At 42.0% G+C, this 18,842-nt stretch overlaps 1 protein-coding gene across 2 annotated transcripts in view; it reads right to left on the minus strand.

Moving 5' to 3' along the window:
- Ccdc39 (coiled-coil domain containing 39) overlaps positions 1–11,816 on the minus strand; it is a 30,880-nt gene extending 19,064 nt beyond the window's left edge. The window contains exons 1-7 of one of the 2 annotated variants that reach the window (XM_028755762.1): positions 11,477–11,551; positions 8,925–9,044; positions 6,977–7,123; positions 5,683–5,841; positions 4,846–4,938; positions 4,623–4,751; positions 1,229–1,420 (exon numbers count right to left, since the gene is read on the minus strand). In XM_028755762.1, coding sequence (XP_028611595.1) covers positions 1,229–1,420; positions 4,623–4,751; positions 4,846–4,938; positions 5,683–5,841; positions 6,977–7,123; positions 8,925–9,044; positions 11,477–11,488 — 852 coding nt within the window. In that variant the 5' untranslated portion in view covers positions 11,489–11,551. Of the gene's footprint in view, positions 1–1,228; positions 1,421–4,622; positions 4,752–4,845; positions 4,939–5,682; positions 5,842–6,976; positions 7,124–8,924; positions 9,045–11,476; positions 11,552–11,602 lie in introns of those variants that run through there. The other variant, XM_028755711.1, reaches the window with a different exon arrangement.
- Between the last annotated feature and the right edge of the window lie 7,026 nt (positions 11,817–18,842).

The following is an 18,842-nucleotide window of genomic DNA, read 5'->3' on the forward strand; positions in this document are numbered from 1 at the left end:
CACCCATCCTCCATGACACACACCTCACACCTATCCTCCATGACACACACTTCATCCAGATCCTACAGTAATACACACCTCATACACACCCTACAGTGACATTTCACACCATCCTCCACACATTTGACTGTTAATCTAAATTGCTTCAAACAGAAATCTAAGGTAGACCCAGGAGAGCCACTACTAGGCCATATGTAACAGTAGTTCAATAACTAGTTTTCTAAGGAACTCCATGCTGACTTCCATAGTGATAATATAAGTTCACCTCCTCACCAGTAGTGAATAAGAATTCTTCCATCACAGAAAAAGATAAAACAACCCTAAAATGCATATGGGGCTATCAAATAAGTATGTAAACAACCTAGAGCAATCTTAAACAAGACAAATGAACTTGGGCAATTACACTTCCTACTTTCCAGCTACAGCAGTCAGAACAGTATGGACTAGTCCCCAGACAGACACCGGGACCAATGGGACAGAGCAGAGGGCAGAATCAAATCCATGTGCTTGTACACATCAGCCGGCTTCCTAGAAACCCCAACAGTGAAAGGTAGTGCCTTCCATAAATGGCTCTGGGAAAGCCAGAGACCCCCCCCCCATTGTAAGATACCATCATGTATTACTTAATACAAATAATAAATATAAATAACCATATGTTATTTCTCTTATACTGTATATAGAGTCAACTCAGCACGGACTAAAGCCTTGGGGTAATATCTACTACTTTATAACTATTCAGAGAAAGACAGAGGAGCTCTATGACAAAAGTACAAGCCATACAAGCAAAATGAAGAAGCAGGACTTGCTCTCCTCTGCACAACTTAGGACACCAACACAATGCACAGGCACCCTGCAGAACACTTCCAAACCACAGGGCTGGTAAACACAAGCAATCCATGCTGCCGACTGGTAGTAAAAGCATAACAGTTATAAATGAGCAATGGTTCTGAACTGTCATTTTTCTGAAGAAATAGGCAACAGGTATATAAAGACAGTCAGCACCATTGAATCTCAGGAAACACTACCCAATGTTACCATATCAAGTCAGAGCTGATGCTGTGAGTTGCATTTGCCACACAAAGGCAGTGTCAGTCAACACACATATACACACACACACACACACACACACGATTTAAGGGAAAGAGCCAGCAGGCCTCCCCAGTCAAATAGACCTTTGCCATTGACTGGGCACCCTGTATGACTACAGGCCAGTGCTCAGGTGACACACCTCATCCTTCAGCTGACTTCTGTTGGCTTCATGGCGCTGGTAGTCCATCCTACACTTTGACACTTTCCGCTCAGCAACAGAAATTCTTCTCTCATATTCTATGTTGTTCCCAACCTCATTCTCCAGAAACTTGATCTTCTCTCGTACCACGCCTTCTTTTTCTCTTATTTCCTGCTTTATCCGTGCTAATGCCTGAAGATTGAGACAAAAGCATACACTCAAGTATTTAATAAGTTCCAACTGAAACAGAAGGGGGTTAAGTTTTCATTTTTTATATTCAAATACTTACTTTTATTTTAAAAAGTCTTTACAAATATGTTTGCTGTTGTGGGGAATGTTTTGTTGCTGTTGTTTGGAGACAGGGTCTCACTGTGGCCTTGGGTAGCCTGGAAGTCTCTATGAAGGCCAGGCTCACCTTAATCCCACAAAGCTCTGCCTGGAGTTAAAGTGTATGCCATCACACCTAGCTAAAATAGGATGGGACTGTCAGTATGCTACACCTGAATATCTATGAATTCACATTGTTGAATGTCATTATATTTTCTTTCATCTGTCTGGAAGAGCTGAAAAGCAAGGAAATGGTTAGGCCTTTATACAGAAGGGAAAAGCTCTCCAAAAAGAAACAAAAACAGAAATAGTTCTGGATAGTTTGCACATTGAATCTTAGGCCTCAGTGAAATTTTCTAAATACTGTCTAGACTCCCGATTTTTCATCTTTTAAAAATAACATTTAGCCAGATATGGTGCACATGACACTCAGGAGGCTTCGAGGAGTAGTTCAAGTTTGGATCAGCCTTGAACACATGGCTCAAGGCCAACCTAGACCACACAAAGAGCCAGACCCTGTATCAACAAAACAACATGAAACAAAAATACATCGTCTGCTATTTATTTCAATAAAATTGTCTTCACTTAGGCTGTTTGATGGTCTTGAAATTGCAATAATAAAAATAATCCCCAAAGTTTTGTACCTTATGTAAAAGGAGAAAATGAAGATCATAACCCCTATCTGTCAGGAGCCACTGACTATATTATCTATAGGTAGTACTGCCTCCACCCTGAGAACTAGCTTTCATGGTACTGAGAGGTGCCATGCAAGCTTCCAAAGCAAGGAATCAACCAACAGTCCATTTATGAGGCCTATGAACCACATCAATAGGCACCATAGCACAATAGCCCTAAGGGTGCAGTAGTGGCACTCACACCTTTGAAGTAACCAACAACTCTCTACTTGGATGGAAGGCCAACTTAAGTGGAAAGTCATTCCTGGTATTAGAAACCTAGTCAACTACCCAGGGCTAGTGAAGTCCTGGATCTTGGGGGAGAACGTACACTTTATTAAACAGCCTAATCTCTAACTACATTCTAAATATTTGTCCTTAAATTCATAGATGAGTGTAGACTTCATCCTTCATCAAGGAAACTTCCTTGTGACAGTTGAGACCATTACCGAAAACCATAGCCAATCAAAATGCATGTTGTGCAGCCTAGTGCATTCCCACACCTAAGGCCAAGGGAACATTGAGAAAGAGAGGGGAGAAAATTATACAAGCCAGAGAGTCTGGGCATTTGCTGTGAGATTATGTCTCCTAGCAACATAAAAAACTACAATGGGAAAGTCTCACCAACATGATTACCTAAACCTAAGCTAAACAAGGATAATAGCATTAGACATTGTAAAATGAATAAGGGAAAGACAAGGAGGCTCCAGCCCTATGGAAAAAACTACCAGCAACTAAGGAATGCTCAGAGTGAGAGGAATGGTCTTCCCCTGGTTATCTGATACCACATGGTCAGCCCTGAAAACATGCATACAAGTAGCATCATACAGATTGAGCAGGCTATAATATATACATGTATATGTGCATAATATAAATATATATTCATTATATTATACTTAATATATTCATTATATATATATATATATACACATATATATATTCATTTAACAACAACTAATGAAAAAAGAGGCTATGAATTTGAAAGAGCAAAGAGGGGTATATGGGAAAGTTTGAAAGTAGGAAAGGAAAAGAATAAATAATATAATTTTATCATAATCTCAAATATAAAGGAAATAATTAAAAACAAATGTGAGTGGAGACGTTTAAGTGTTTACTGTGGCTGAAACATCAAGAGGGAAGGGTGGTATGGGAAGGGATCATAACAAAGAAGGTCGAAATGTGACCCAAAGAAAAGGCAGAAAAAAAAAATAGGCTAACAAAGTAGGGCTTCTAGGGTCAGATGGAGAAGAAACGCAAATGCCAAGTTAAAGCTTTTAGACAATGCACAAGGGAAGTCTGCAGAGCTGGGAACAGATCAGATGGGATTTCTACCAGTGACTCAGGGGAATAGAACAGAAGAAGTCAAAGGAACACTTGTCCTAAAGCCTATTTAAGTTTCTCCAAAGGGGACTCTATCAAATAACTAATTTTTAAGGTAGTGTTCTTAAATGTTCTCCTTAACAGTTACCATTCTTAATGTAGTATTCCATATCACTAGTGTGCTGGTACAGGCAAAAGGACTGTTGGACTCTTCTAAGCTTACACGTTCCAAATGCTCACTTGAAAGCCGTCATCACATTGGCTTTTCTGCCACTTTGGCAGATAATTTAATACTAACAGCAGCAGTCAAGTTTCTTAACAGTGCTATTGATGATTAAGTGGTTCCCTGGATTTAACGCAAATGTTGCTTGGTAGCAAGATACAAGGTGGAGAAAGGGAGAAGGATGGGAAGAGAAGCCTAACCAAACAGTCTTGTGCTATATGCAAACCTCTGGCTGAAAACCTGTGATCCTCGACCTGCTTGAGTCACATTACAAAACGGCTTAAGGTTTGGAAGTAACAGGATGTCAAGAAGTAGACACTAATATCAGCCTCAAGAATTAAGAATGAACACGGTGTGGTATTAAACTGCAGTCATCCTGCAGAAGCAACATTTCATCTCAATACATCCTCAGAGAAGACACTGGCTCCAACCTTCAAGGACTGATGCTGTTAAAGCCAGAATGGCTCTGTCATTCTCTCCAGGAAGGCACGGCCCTTCTGTCGATGAACCAGGCGCCCAGCCTTTTCTCAGAAGCCCCACTGCCAGCCCTCTGCTCTTGGCCGTTTCCCTCAGTAGATGAGGAGCGGCCTTAACACCTCTCCCTGCTGCTTTCTTTCTCCCTCGGTTTCTTCTTTTCGAGATCATCCCTCCTGTTCTTCCAACTCTATCTACCAACATCCCACTTCTTAATGATTACATCCAAACTTTCTCCTAAATCACCACGGCCTCTGCCACCCAAGTGCTAAGATTAAAGTGTGTACCACCACCACTTGCCAACCATGTATACTTCAAATTGATGCGGTAAACGGGAGACAGTGGCACTCAGATCGCAGGATTCAAGCTAGCTCACCAGGGCACAGTTGTCTATCTCCTGATCCCGTCTCTGCATCTGCTCAATGGTGTTCTCCCACTGCTGAATGAGCTCCTGGCGTTCTGCATGAATCTTCCGGAAATCTTGTGCAGCTTTATCTAATTCTAACTGCAGAGCAAATAGAAGATGACACTTCATCAATCTAAATGCTTTTGCAAATATCACCTTGGAAGTTAAGAAGCAAATATCTCTGTAGACCAACCTGTGCACTTAGCGTCTCTGTTAGTTCACTGTCCAGAAGCTTCCTCTTCTCATTACACTCCATGGTCAGCTTTTCTAACTGCAGAGTCAGGGCCTGTGATGTGGTTACATGAAAAATATTTATGATTATCTTATTTCAGTATTAAAACTGAAATATAGCATATCTAGCATTCTGTATCATTACATCTTATATAAACACTATCCAAACAATATAAAATAATATATATTTTTCTTATGGTCTAGCTCCCAAACCATTTTTGCATATATCCCCATGAAAATGTACTTGTTTCTAAGATGGCTTTTAACACAAATTAGGAGAAAAATACAAATATAACCTGCCATTTAAAAATATTTAAAATAGTGCATTTGGTATTTAATCTGCTAGAGAACTGCATGTATGTGACAGTATCACCAGTAGATGAGATTCTAAGTGGTAAAGTTACACAGTGTAAACTTACAAGAAATAACTTATCAACTACAATATTATCTCAAATCAGTAGAACTTACATGGACTATTCAAATTAAATGTCAAAGTATCCAAAATTAATTAATAGTTTTAGGATGACTAGAACTTTCTCTCCTGAAATGCTTTGAAATGTCCTTTGAAGTCATAACTCAGGTTCTCGGTGGGTCATATGGCTTCAGAGGCAGCAACATGCTGAATGATTTGACTGCACGTGGTTTTTCTTGAGAAATGACACTTCATTTCAAAAAGCTCTCAGACAAAAGCCTGGCCTAAAACCTTCAAGGACAGTTGCCTCTAAACTCAGTAACTATAACCTCATGTTTTAAAGGTTGACTTAGAAAAAAAGCAGTTCTAGCAATCCCAAAGTCTCACCCTGATTTTGTTATCGTCTTGCTGAGAGTACTTCTGAAGGGTGAGAGAGTCACTGTCTTTGTGAGCAGATTCTTCTAGCCAGGCCTCCAGTGCTTGCTGGTCCCAGTTCATCTGACATTTCAAGCCATCCAGCTTTTGAGTAGCTTTAAATATAGCGTTCTACTTTCCAAGGAACAGGAAAGGACAGGCAATAACAAGACATTATTTATTATGCAAACATAATAACAGATCCATTACACTACCAAACAAATGGAGAAAGCCAGGCTCTGCCTTCCAAGTGTTTGTGGCACAGTATGTTTAATTCTATCACTATCGTGCTTGAATTTTAATTCCTCAGTTATAAAACAGAGGTGATCAGGCAAGGTCAAAAACAGTTGGTTAAGTCAAGGTTCTTGTGAAAAAGCTTTAGGGCAGTTTTTTCATAGAGAACTCATTAGATTCCAAACCAAAGCCATCCCAAATATGTGAGACTGTGTGGGTCAGTTAAAAACAGCTTGCTTGACATGCTTGCTTAAACATATGACAAAGTCAGCCCATTTCCAGTCATGTTGGCTACCCTAACGAGATCTCTTATGTAGAGATTTGGGAGCATTTCCAATTGAAGTAAGTACAATGCAGGGTATAAACTTATTTCTGTAAATGGTGTCACTTAATGAATCTATAACCACAAAAGAAAACGCACATTAAATCAGTAGATGTTATTTATATTGGATCTACAAACATTACTTTACAAAATTAAAATATGCACGTGAATGTATATGCATTTTGTCGATTGATGACTGATGTGGAAGGGCCCAGCACACTGTGAGTTGTCTTCCTGGGAGATATAAGAAAAGTAGCTGATGTGAGTCTGCAAGCAAGCCAGTATCAAGCACTCCTCCACGGCTCCTGCCTCTGCTCTAGCTTGGCTTCCTGCCCTCACTTCTCTTAATGATCGAGAGAGATTGGTACATACAAATTAAACAAGCCCTCTTCCCAAGCTGCTTATGGTCAGTGTTTTATCACAACAGCAGAGAAGCTAACCAAGACAGGTCCCCACGTTGACAGATGCGTATGAAAGGTAAAAATCTGAGGTGAAATTTAAAACCAAAGCTATTTGTCTGCTAACAATGTGGCCTGTGCCTGTAAGTAAGACTTATTAATAGCAGAAATGCAATGTTTGACCATTTCTTTCAAACCACAACGCCGTCTTTTCATCGAGAAAGCAAAAAACAAAAACAATGTAAGTAAATCTCAGCGAAATCTCCCTGGAGAGGGCCAGTACAGAAGCAGGACAGCAGCAAGCCACACCCACTTCCTTGTCGCTCTTGCGCTCCCGAATGTTCGCCATCTCCTTCTCCAGCAGTTGGATCTCATTCTTGACTCGTCCCAGCTCCCGTTCCGCAATGGCCTTAAAATGTTCTTCGCTTTCGATTTCATTCTCCCTTGCTTTGTAAAGAGACTGAAGAATAACACAGAAGGACTTTACGTTTCTAGAGTATAAAATATAATACATCACCACACAAAACATCCCCAACCCAATGGCTCAGATTAACCACAATTAACTCCACCAGTGTGGGATCTCCCCCAGTGTAGCCTGTGGCTCCTCTGCAGCTGTCTCTCCCCATGAGCGATGAAGAGGTTTGCCATGTACATCCCAGAGGACTACTGTCAGGAGTCCAGGTATTATATGGCAGAAACTAAAGAGAAGAAACTGGTAAGGTGAGAGCTAGAAGCTGTAATTCATCCTTACCGAAAGGTGAGAAATATTGGCTATAAATAACTGAGAAAATAGGGTTTATATTGAATTAATCACTAGTTCTACTTAACAGAGACAAGTTTGAGGTAACTATTTACATGCTGAGGGAGTGAACATCTCTTAGAATGTATTAGTACAGAGTAATATCTTTGTATTTAGCTCTGTTGATTAAAAGACTATTTTCCGGCTAGAGAGCCCTTCAAGGGTGAGCTCTCGGTGTTTATTTTACAGTATCAAAGCTGCTAGCCCTGAGTGAAGGCTACTGATTTTGGTCTCTCTAATCCAGGTTTCATGGTAATAAGGTGTTCTCACAGAAACCCTTTGTTCCTCCCACCATAACTCAGTAGCATAGTAAGGAGTTGAGAAGACATAGTTTATCAATTACTCATCAAATCTAGAGGAATCCTAACTATTGTTTAGAAAATTAATTAAATGCAAAACTTTTATTGGAATTTATAATAAAAGCCAATAAGGCTCGTAATTACCTTTATTGGATATAAAGTGCTTATAAAACATGGTTTTGTCCATTTTAATATAACTGTTTCTCAAATTAATCTTTTGAGGTAGAAATTTTAATGTTTCCAGTGCTGATATGTGTTGGGGTCTGGGCTCCTGTGGTGTCTACATAGCCACACCACTTTAACTGAAGTGGATTTGTACTAATATTGCTTTTTATTATTTTTTTTTGTATTTTATTTATGTGTCTATGCACATGAGAGCATGGCACATGGCTCATGGAGGCCAGAAGAGGCCATTCCCTGACGAACTGGAGTTACTAGTGATTGTAAAATTTTCAACATGGGTGCTGGGAATTGAACTTGGATCCTCTGGGAGCTCAGCAAACATTCTTAACAGCTGAGCCAAACTCTTAGCCCCTGTGTTAGTATGTCTAAAAAGAATGTTGCCTTCCCCTCTTACCTGAAAAGTCTTCTAAACAGAAGAACTACTAGTGTTACTAGCATCAGGATTTCAATTCCTAGACCCAGGTATGACAGCACACATTTGTAATCACAGCACCTGGGAGTCTAATGTGCGACTGGCTCTATAAAAAGACAGTGTCATAAAAAAATAAAACTCTAGCCTTGACCTATACTAACATACCATGTCACTGCAGGGATTGCAGGAGAGTGAAGACAGACCTGTACCCAAAGTGAGCCCAGAGGGCCAAGCTGGACAACTAAACTGGAGACAGGAGCTCTGACAGCCACATATCAGCTTTGTCTGCCTTCAGTCACTCTGCACTGTCCCCAGGGCACCCTCCCCGTGCTGGGCTGCCAGGTAACATGCTGGGAGAGTTTGATGGTGATTTCTTCTTCAGTGAATCTGCTGACAATTAATAACAGTACTTAAGTTTCTCAAAACGGTCTTCCTGTCTCCTTCAGGTTCAAAACTATGTTCATAATGATTTGACTAGGATGGGATTTCCTGTTATATCTAAAATAAAATCATAAGGGCAAATGTGGCACTTAATACCCAATGACTAAACACAACAGTATTACTGTACCTGTGTAAATAAAAATTCTTGATTGACATTTTTAAGGTGAGAAGACATAGAATTAATTCGATCTTCATAGTCACGAAGCTGATCTTGCAGGTTTGATTTTTCCTTGTGTAACTTTGATAACTGTAAGTAACAAATTCCATGATTAAATCTTCATTTACTTTGTATTATAGTCAGTTTGAGATACTATAACATAAATACCAGAGACTTGATACCTTAAACAACAGAAATATATGTCACAATTATGCAGGCTGAGAATTTCAAGATTCTTAGTAAGGCCCTTTTTCTTACTTTGCAAACAAATGTATTCTTACTATATCTAAATATGACAGAGATACTATCTCTCTCTTTTCTCTTTTTATAAGGACACTGATTAATTTATGATTGCTCCACTTTTGGGGTGGTTTGAATGAGAATGGCCCCATGGACTTATGTTTGAATACTTCCTAGTTAGTAGAACTGTTTAGGAAGGATTGGGAGGTGTGGCTTTGGAGAAAGTGTGTCACTGGGGGTGGGCTTGAGGCTTTTAAAGACTCATACCATTCCTAGTATGTTCTCTGCCTCCTGCTTACATTTAGAGATTTAGATTTCAGCTATTCCTGCTGCCATTGACCATAACCCTTACAAAATTGCTAACCTTCTGGGCCTAATTAAATGCCTTCTTTAATGAGTTTCCTTGGCCATGGTGTTTTATTATGGCAACAGAAAAGCAATGAGAATAAATATCCCTCCAGAGATCCTATTTCCCAAACACCATTGCACTGAAAATCAGGACATTAAAGTTTTAGAAAGACACAAATATCTAGTATATACCATCTTGGTATTTTTAAATTTCCACAGGAACTTCTTAAAACTCTATTGATCTTTTAAATGTAAATAATGTCACCATCTAGATATTATTTTGGGAAATTAGTACTATACATAGTTCATGTGGCATGCACTCATCGTACAGCAAGGTTACCTCCCTGTAGGGCAAAAGGGAAATCCTACTTCATCGCTAATCTGTGGGCTGTCTTATTATCTTAGGTTTCTATCACTGTGATAAACAACATGACCCAAAGTAACAGTTTGTTTCATCTTACACTTCCAGATAACAATTCATCATTGATGAAACTGGAACATGAACTCAAGCAGGGTAAGTAACTTGGAGGTAGGAAGGAACTACTTTGCTCTGCAACCATACACATAAAAAGCCAGCCATGGTGTCATGCTCTTGTAACCCTAGCATTAAAGAAACAGAGATGAGAGGATTTCTTAGACTTACTAGTCTGCCATCTTAGCCTAATCTTGTAGCCCCAGATCCCAATAAAAGACCCTACCTCAAAAAGTAAAGTAGAAGAGCCTGGGAAATGACACTTAAGGTTGATCTCTGGCCTCTGCACACATGAGCACGCATGTACACTATTCAGTCACATCCACCACCACACATCACAAACACATACCCCCCAAAAGAAAGAAAGGTAATGCAACAGAAGAGGGGAGAATAAAAACTATAGGACAAGAACCTTACGTTCAAATACTAACTAGACCCAGCAGGATCGCTCTCCCAAATACCTCTTATACAATCACACAATATATTAATTATATGATGTCTCCTATCCATCTCATCTCTAGTTTGACAAGACACACGTCAGATTGGCTGGCTCTAAACTTTCAACTGGCAGCTGTGTCTTGGGCAACAGCAGTGATCTTTTACCTGTCCTAATGTTGACAGTCCTTAAGGGGAAATCTCCAATCCTAACCAGAGGGGAGATCAGAGCAGAGCATTCTGAACGTCCCAGGCTTCTCAGCAACTCACCACAGAGTTTTCATGCTCACTATTCAGAGGGCAGAAAATATTCTCTTCTACTCTGTCAATTTGCACAAATCCTTGGTTCTTGAGCCCTCTTCCCCACACCCTAACACCAATTTGTGGGACTTTGGGCTGACTGCTAAAGATGCATAAACTTTGTGGAGCTGGTTGCAATTTAAAACAAAAAACAAAAAAACGAGGCTTAAACTGTATGTATTTTAGTTGGTGCAGGTTTGTCCTAACTGTGCGAAATATTTCACCATCCTGTGACACTTTGATCCTCACTCTGAAACTCTATATTGCTACTTCACTGAAATGTTTCCCTTGAAAGCAACTCAAGCCACTTTAAACATTACAGAAACACAAATGCTCGCGAGAATGTGTCTTGTATTGTACATGCGTAAATGGCGGTTACTAGGCAAACACCAACAATGCATTTGCGATCCTTAATTGGATGAGGCAAGTTTGGTAGCTGGCACCTGAAAAGCTGGAAGAGTGAGACTCGGGTTTTATGACTCTGAATTGATATTGTTGCTTCGATAAAACTTACAAATGTGTAGTAACTGATAGGAGCAGCAGAGAAAGTGGGGGGAGGGGGAGGGGTATCAGGTCTAAGTGATGAAGTCAGAGAACAAGAGGCGCAAATAAGCTTGGCAGCGCGGCACCTGTACGTGGGACTTGGTCTTAGCTGGCCCTCCCCTGATTCCCATTGGCTACCCACCTGGCCCTGCATCCTCTACTCAGTTGTTTACCTAGTTTTCACCTGGTCATCCATTCTCCCACCGGTCCTCACTGGCTGTCCTGGCGGTGTTCAACCAGTCCTTTAACCACTCCTCAGCTGCCCTCCTCCTGTCCGTCCGTCCCCTAAATCTCACCCGGTCTTCCTCACCTGCTCCTCCAGGATCTTGTTCTCCTGATTGGCCACGGGGATGGCGAACCCATCTTCCCAGTGCAGCTCTGACAGGAACTCACTGCTCATGGCGTACGGGCTTGAAGGGAGCACAGCCAAGACCCCCAAACCGTTTCCTGGAGCTCGCAGCCGGAGTCTGCAGAGTCTACCCGACTGTATTCCGCGGCCCTAGCAACAGCCAGGCGCCCTTAGTTACCAAACAGGAAGTACACGGGCTGGAAGGCGGAACTTCCTTTGAGAATTTCCTTGTCCTTTTTTCAGCCTGTAGAATTTGCTTGTCTGTGAGGCGCAGCTCTCTTTGCAAGGATAGATACACTCCCAGGACTTCCAAAAGATGTAAATCGGGGAGCTCAGGTACTCCAGAGAACCACAGAGTTCGGGGAATGGAAGACATAGGGTTCCCGGGGTATCAGGATGGTGGACTACAGGATACCAGGATGGACGGCCACTAGATTGCAGGATACTATAGTACCCGAAAGTAACTTTGAATTTATTCTTAAGCCATATATGAGGGATCATGATCTGGGAACACAAAACCAGGCTGCCCCAAATTAGCGTGTTCTCACATGGAAACGTGTTTCATTATGTTTTCGTAATTGCAGAAGAAAAGGAAGCCATAAAGCAAGGCATTTACCAATGCGCTGATGAAAATATCACCTAGGACTGTATAGTGTTGGGTTTGAGATGGAAGCCGAGAAAACTCACTTTAGAGATGGAAACTTAAAAATTAAGGCTTTATTTTCTGAGTGCTCAGGGAGGCAGTCAATTTGGGATCTGAACCGAGTCCGGGGAGGGAGATTATACAACATTATTATGGGATGGCAACACAAGTCGAGGTGGGGAGCCGGTGGAACTGCAGTGTTATCCAATTGTATTTTGACAGTATGGGTTAAACAAGGGAGTACCTGGTAGAGACTGGGCCTGTCTAGAGCCCCTGGCCTCAAGGTCCTTAATTCATTCTCCTAGACATTAGATCTGGAGCTCAGAGTGGTAAGGGGACAAAGGCGCTGGTCAGCTGCATATGAACTTGTTTGACCCTGCCAGCAAGATGGAGAAAGTTGTCCCTGAGATGTCTGGACTCAACTGTTTACAACAGAAGCTGTTCAGCTATACGGAAGACCCTAGCTCCTCTAGGATCTGGGACCTTGAATTTAGTTTCTCCCTATGATTAAATAGAGTCTGAAAACGAAATGGTAGGGCTTGGAGTACGTTTCTTTTGCTTCTTTCCAACAATAGCATAATTGGGAAGTCGGTGCTGTATATAGGTTTCAGATACTATCTGATGACATTCTTAGCTTTGGGCTTGGTGAAAGCTAGTGATCTGCTAAGTTAATACAGTCCAAAAAGTATTGCCTGGTAAAATGGGCAATGAATGGCTATTAAGGAGACTAAAGATAGCCCAAGGATAATTTGGCTCTGGGTTTGCAACTCTACACCACTGAAGTTCTGATCAAGTCAGTCAGCTTCAACATAGGCATGGAACAGCATCCACAAGATACCTGGATGGAAGCATAAAGCTCAACACTGCTACCTACTGCCCACCCAAAAGGCAAGCTGACAAACATACTACCCCAACTGCTTTCCCAGTGCCATTTGTTGAGTTGTGTGTGTTCCACACTCTGCTGTGAAAGTAAGCCAGGGAGAACAGTTTGCACTGGTATTTGAAAAGCTAATTCACTTCTTGAATTCTTTCTGGCTGTTATGAATCTTTGCCAGTTTCAACCCAAGCCCAAGTGCAGCAGGTCAAGCACCCAACCAGCACAGCAGTACAGCTCCAGCAGCTGGCTCTTGCCATTGCCCTGTGGCCTCTCTAGATGCATCCCCTACAGGACTTCTGGTGGCAGGGGCTAAAGGCAGTAATTGTAGCATCTTAATTATCCACAGCAAGAGTCAGGGACAAGCAGGAAATGATGCAGGGTATCAGTGGGTAGCCCTGTGGGCCAACTGTTGTATACCCTGTTTCCCAAAAAGGAGGCATAGCTAAAGGCAGCTCTAGGTCACCTCATACTATTATCCCTACAACCTTCTAGTTCTGCAGAGGTGGCAGCTTAAAGACCAGTGGTCCTAGGTAGAGAAAATATACACCAGAGATTCTCCAACATCCTCCCTCCTCCCCACGATTTCTCCTATCACAGATTGGGACACAATAAACGACCTGTGTGCAGGGCTTCTGAAGCTCGTAGATCTGTAGCTGAGATAAAGAGCACAGAATGGTTTGCTTGTCTGTTTCTCCATTGATTATCCCTAAAAGAAGCCTCATGGTGATTAGCACGACTTAACAGGAGGGAGGAGTGTTAGGCGATCCTCCTCTGCTGAGCCTCCTTTGCTACCCCCTGGGATGGGAGCCACCAGGCTGTGCACACCCACAGAGCCGTCACTACAGGGACTTGCTCCTGGGGCCCTTGTCAACCACTCTCTCTTTGGTCTTGTTAACTGAATTTTTTTTCTCCTGTCATAAGTGAAGACACATTACTGGGGTTTTCTTTTTTAGAGTCAGGTTTCACAGCATAACAGAACTGAAAGAGGCCTTCAGATACAACCCAGCCTGGTACTTTATATCTGAAATGCTGAGAGGTCATTTGGTTCTTTTTTTCTTTAGAATGAGCAGTTGACTTTTTCTATCCATAGTAAACCCTACATGATGGATCTATTTGGGTAGGTGGTGTATATGCAAATATTCATTGTATTTAAATACTAGTGACAGTTATCCATAACAGACAGTGTACCCCAGTGGTATAACACCTTATTGATTGTACAGGTCTTTCTCCTGTTGGACTCCTGCAGAGGCTGTAAGTATTTGTGAGTCTTTGGGGCAATGAGGAGTCCAGTGTCAAAGGCTGACCCACTCCAGTCTTTGCCATACAATGTCTTGGCCATTTGCTGCTGTTCTCGTCACCCACTTTCTGTCAGTCAGTCCCATGTTGGGATCTGGAGACAAAAGTTAAGAAAATGTTTTGTTCATTTTACCAGCTTTGCAAGGAAAGACCAGAAAACCAAACAATAACACCTTACCAGACATTTAACTATTTATATATTCAATATTTAGTCTTATTTATGTTTGCATCATAAACTGTGAATGTATGTGTATGTACACATGGTTTCTACAGATAAATGGTGTAGGGAAAAGAACACTGGCTTTTGAAAAGTTTTCAGAGCAGGGGACATACTCAAGGCTTCTCACATGTTAGGTGATCCTCGATTACCAAGCTACATCCCCACCAGAAAATTGCCTGTGATGATACATAACACCATAGTAAATTCCAACTTAGCTAATACTACTGTTACCTTGCTGAATTTAGTTTTATAGTTTCTTCTTTTTATTAACTTTTAGAACTATATGCAATGTATTTTGATCCTATTTGCTCACAATGCTATTTCTTATGATTATTTAAGATAGAAATGCACTATGGGTTGAACTCACAGTGATCCTGTCTCAGCCTCCAAGTGGTGGGATTACAGATGTGCACAACTCTGCCTGGCCAGTGTTATGAATTTCAGCCCTTAAATAGCTTATTTGAACTGTACTTATTTCTTCTGGTTAATGTGTTTGCTTTGTTAGTGCACATGATAAAGAAGACAGCACTCAGGAAGCCTCCAGAGTGCAGAGACCAGTCCTGCGGATCTGCTTGACCTCACAGCCAACTGGGAGGCCTGTTTCCCAGACACCATGTCTTCAAGTCTTCATTCACCTCGTTAAGTCTGTACTGTTTTTGAGATGGAATTCTTTGAGATGTGGCAACCAGGGACTTGAGCCTGGCACAGTGCAGGGTCTCAGCTCCATCTTCTTTATTTTGCATCCTGGTAAGGGTTGACATGGTAACCTAGCCAACGTGAGCCCTGGTTATACCTGGGGCTTCACAAAAACACCCTGTACTTGTCTAGACTCCATACTGGGGACAGCATGCTATCAGAATCATGACCCTCCCCTGGAAAGCTCTGACATTCCCTAAGGACAGCTGATGAAGAAACAGGTCGAGTACCACCAAGGTTGCTGCTTCCTGCAGCCACCGTACACCAGGCCTCAGGGAGAAGGAACTCGGTTATAAGGCCTGACAGGTGGAGGGGCCTGGTTAATTAGCTGTAGGTTGAATAAGTGAGCTCACTTATGAATGAGGATCCTTACCTTAAAATATAATATTTTCCCCAAAGATTCAACCCATTACTAACTTTGCCAGCTTTATCTTCAAAATATGTCCATCACGTTTGATCAGCCCCAACTGTTCTAGAATCAGAAAGTGCCTTGCATCACCATTCACTTAAAAAAAGTCTCTCCATTTATGTAAACACCATGTTGACCTTGGTCAAAGTTATCCAGTTTTCAATAAGAGTAACAAAGTACCTGAGATAATCAATTTAAGAAGAGGAAAGGGTTAGTTTGGGTAATAGTAAGAAATTCCATCCCACATTTGATTAGTCGTGTTACTTTGGTGCCTGTGGAAGGCAGTATATCACTGGGATTGCCCAGTGGAAGCAACTATTCCTTTCATTACAGCAAGGACATAGAGGAAAGAGGAACAAGAGCGGCCAGGACCCAGTGAGTAAGGCAAGCATAGGGAATAGCTTAGCAACCTGGCTCCACTTGGCTTGGACATTGTGCATCCCTGTTCTGACAGGGCACTGGGAAACCCAGGACCCTCATTTGTATGTGCTATGTTCACACACTCTTCCCTGAACAATGTACATAGCCACCTGTTAGAACCTAGCATGTCCATCTGCATTGAGCTGTGTATACACTCTTATCCGAGAATAAGTTCTGTCCTCAATTGCCATCACACTTAGGTGGTCTCTGTTCTGACAGATTTCTAACATACCCAGGTATGAGGATAGGATGGCTGGTTTGGCATAAACTGGTTTGGAGTGCATTCCCTGTCCTTGAGGTGAGATTTTAGGGAGAATCTCTGATCTACCATCTAAGGCTATTCATAACTCAACATGACAATGACTAAAATTATGCATCATCAGAAGAAGCATAACCACTGAGGCTTACATCATCCAAGCTTGTCAGTCAAACACCCCAACTATGCCCCTAGACACTGACTTTCTCTTGAACCCCATAAAATAGCCCAAAACAATAATCAGGCCCTTAGTACCCTCACCATGTGGCCCAGTGTCAGTCTCGACAGTGTATCTAACCTAAACTGTCACCTTGCTTTGAAGTTACCTTGCTGAAAATTCTGTGCCTTGGAGTCAACCCTTTGAATAAGAGACCAAAAACTTGGACACAGCCGGCCCAGCCCTGTCTATTGGTAACGTGTTTGGGAAGCCAGCCAGGAGGGGAGGAGACACACTCCTTCCTGTCTTACTGACCATTACTCATTGCTTTCTTTTTTCATTTTGGTGTCTGTGGTGACAGTTGGCCCAACTAGCCAGCGTTGTCAGAGGGCTGTCAGTCCATTAGAGCGTGCCATGTCAGTTCACAGGCATTGTTTTACCTTTATGTGTTGTTTTGTGCCCTGGGAAGGAACTTCGTGACAGAACCTGTGGCCCGTCTATTAATGTCCTCAAAATAAATTATGTGCTATTTTTGACATATGCCTAATTGTAAGATGCGTGTATGTATGTTGTGTGTGTGTGTGTGTGTGTGTGTGTGTAACTAATTACATGTGTGGTGTGGCATGCATGTGGAGGAGGGCAGAGAACAGCTTTCAGGAATCAGGCCTCTCTTTTCCCTGTGAGATCTAGGGCTCACACTCAAGTTGTGAAGTTTGCACAGTAAGTACCCTTATGCTCTGTGCTGACTTGCCAGTGTAGAAATTATTTTAAAAAACAAGACAAAATGTTTGTTTGATTGTTTGTTGAGTGAAAGTCTCTATTATGCTCTCCAGTTGTCCTCCAACTGGTTGGATTGATCAGGCTGGTCTCAAGCTCACAGAGAGCTACCTGCCTCTGCTAGGATTAAAGGTGTTTGCCACCACATGTACATATGTGTGTATGTATATGTGTCATCAACAGAGGTCAAAGACAACTTTCCTCCCACAAGGTGGGTCCTAGGGATGGAACTCAGGTCGTCAGACTTAGCAGCTGACACCATTAAACACTGAGATATCTTAGCTAGGGCCTCACTCATCTGTGGTGGTTTGAATGAGGAAGGCCTCCATCAGCTCAGGCTTATGTATTTGAATGCTAAGTCAACAGGAAGTGGAGCTCTTTGATAGGTTTAGGAGACCAGGTGTGGCCTTGGGAGGAAATATGTCATTGGAGGTTGTCTTTGAAGCTTTCAAAAGCCCACATCCAGCCCAGAGTTTTCCTCTTTCTCCTTCTCAGCCTCGGATCAGGGTGTAGCTCTCAGCTACTGCTCTAGTACCATGTGTGCCACCATGCTCCCACCATGATGATAGTGAATCGGACCCCTGGAACTGTAAGCCAGCCCTCCATTAAATGCACTCTTTTATAAGAGTTTCCTTGCTCACGGTGTCTCTTCATGGCAGTAGAGCACTGACTGAGACCTTGCCTTTAAATGGGGGCGTTTCAAGGACTTTCACTGAAGTTACACTGGATGTGAAGGATAATTTAGGAGCTTATTAAGTTGTCTCAGGACCAGAAATACACACCGCTCCATTTATTGAGATCATCTTTATATTCTTCATATAGTTGCACCTGAGTAAACGGAGAATCTATCCACAGCAGGATTAGAAAAACACTCTGAGATTGTCTGAGTATAAGGTGTGTACAGAGTTACACATTAGCTGGCGTGTGCCCAGTGCCCTGAGGCAGTGCAGCCTGTCACAGCCAGTGGGAGACTGACACAAAGCCAATGGCTGCTGTGTTCCATGTGTTTAGTGGCTCTTGTCCAGTGACTAGCATCTGTGGAATGTGTCCTTCGCAGGCTGCATCCATGTTTTCCTGGGCACCTTGATGTGGGTTCCAAGGTTTCATCACAGAGCATTAACCTCAATGTAGAGAAGCTGCGGGATTCTTGATGGCACTGGAACTGTACCGATGCTCCACTCACTGCTTCTGGTACCTGCTAACATCTTAGTACTTGCTGAACTAATGAATGGGTTGACCTAAATATTCTTTTCTCATAAAAATTGGCTATGGTTCTATTTAAAGAAACATTTTTTGATGAAGAAAAACAAAAAAAAGACTTCTCTAATGACTGATTTTTTTTCCAGTACAGAGGATCAAATCCAGGGCTTGGCACAGGGAGGATAAGTGCTCTACCACATAGCTAAATCCAGGCCCTAATCACAGACTTCCTAATAATATCTTTTCTGAA

This window comes from Grammomys surdaster, unplaced genomic scaffold (assembly GCF_004785775.1).
Source record: "Grammomys surdaster isolate TR1022 unplaced genomic scaffold, NIH_TR_1.0 62, whole genome shotgun sequence".
Classification (NCBI taxonomy): domain Eukaryota; kingdom Metazoa; phylum Chordata; class Mammalia; order Rodentia; family Muridae; genus Grammomys; species Grammomys surdaster.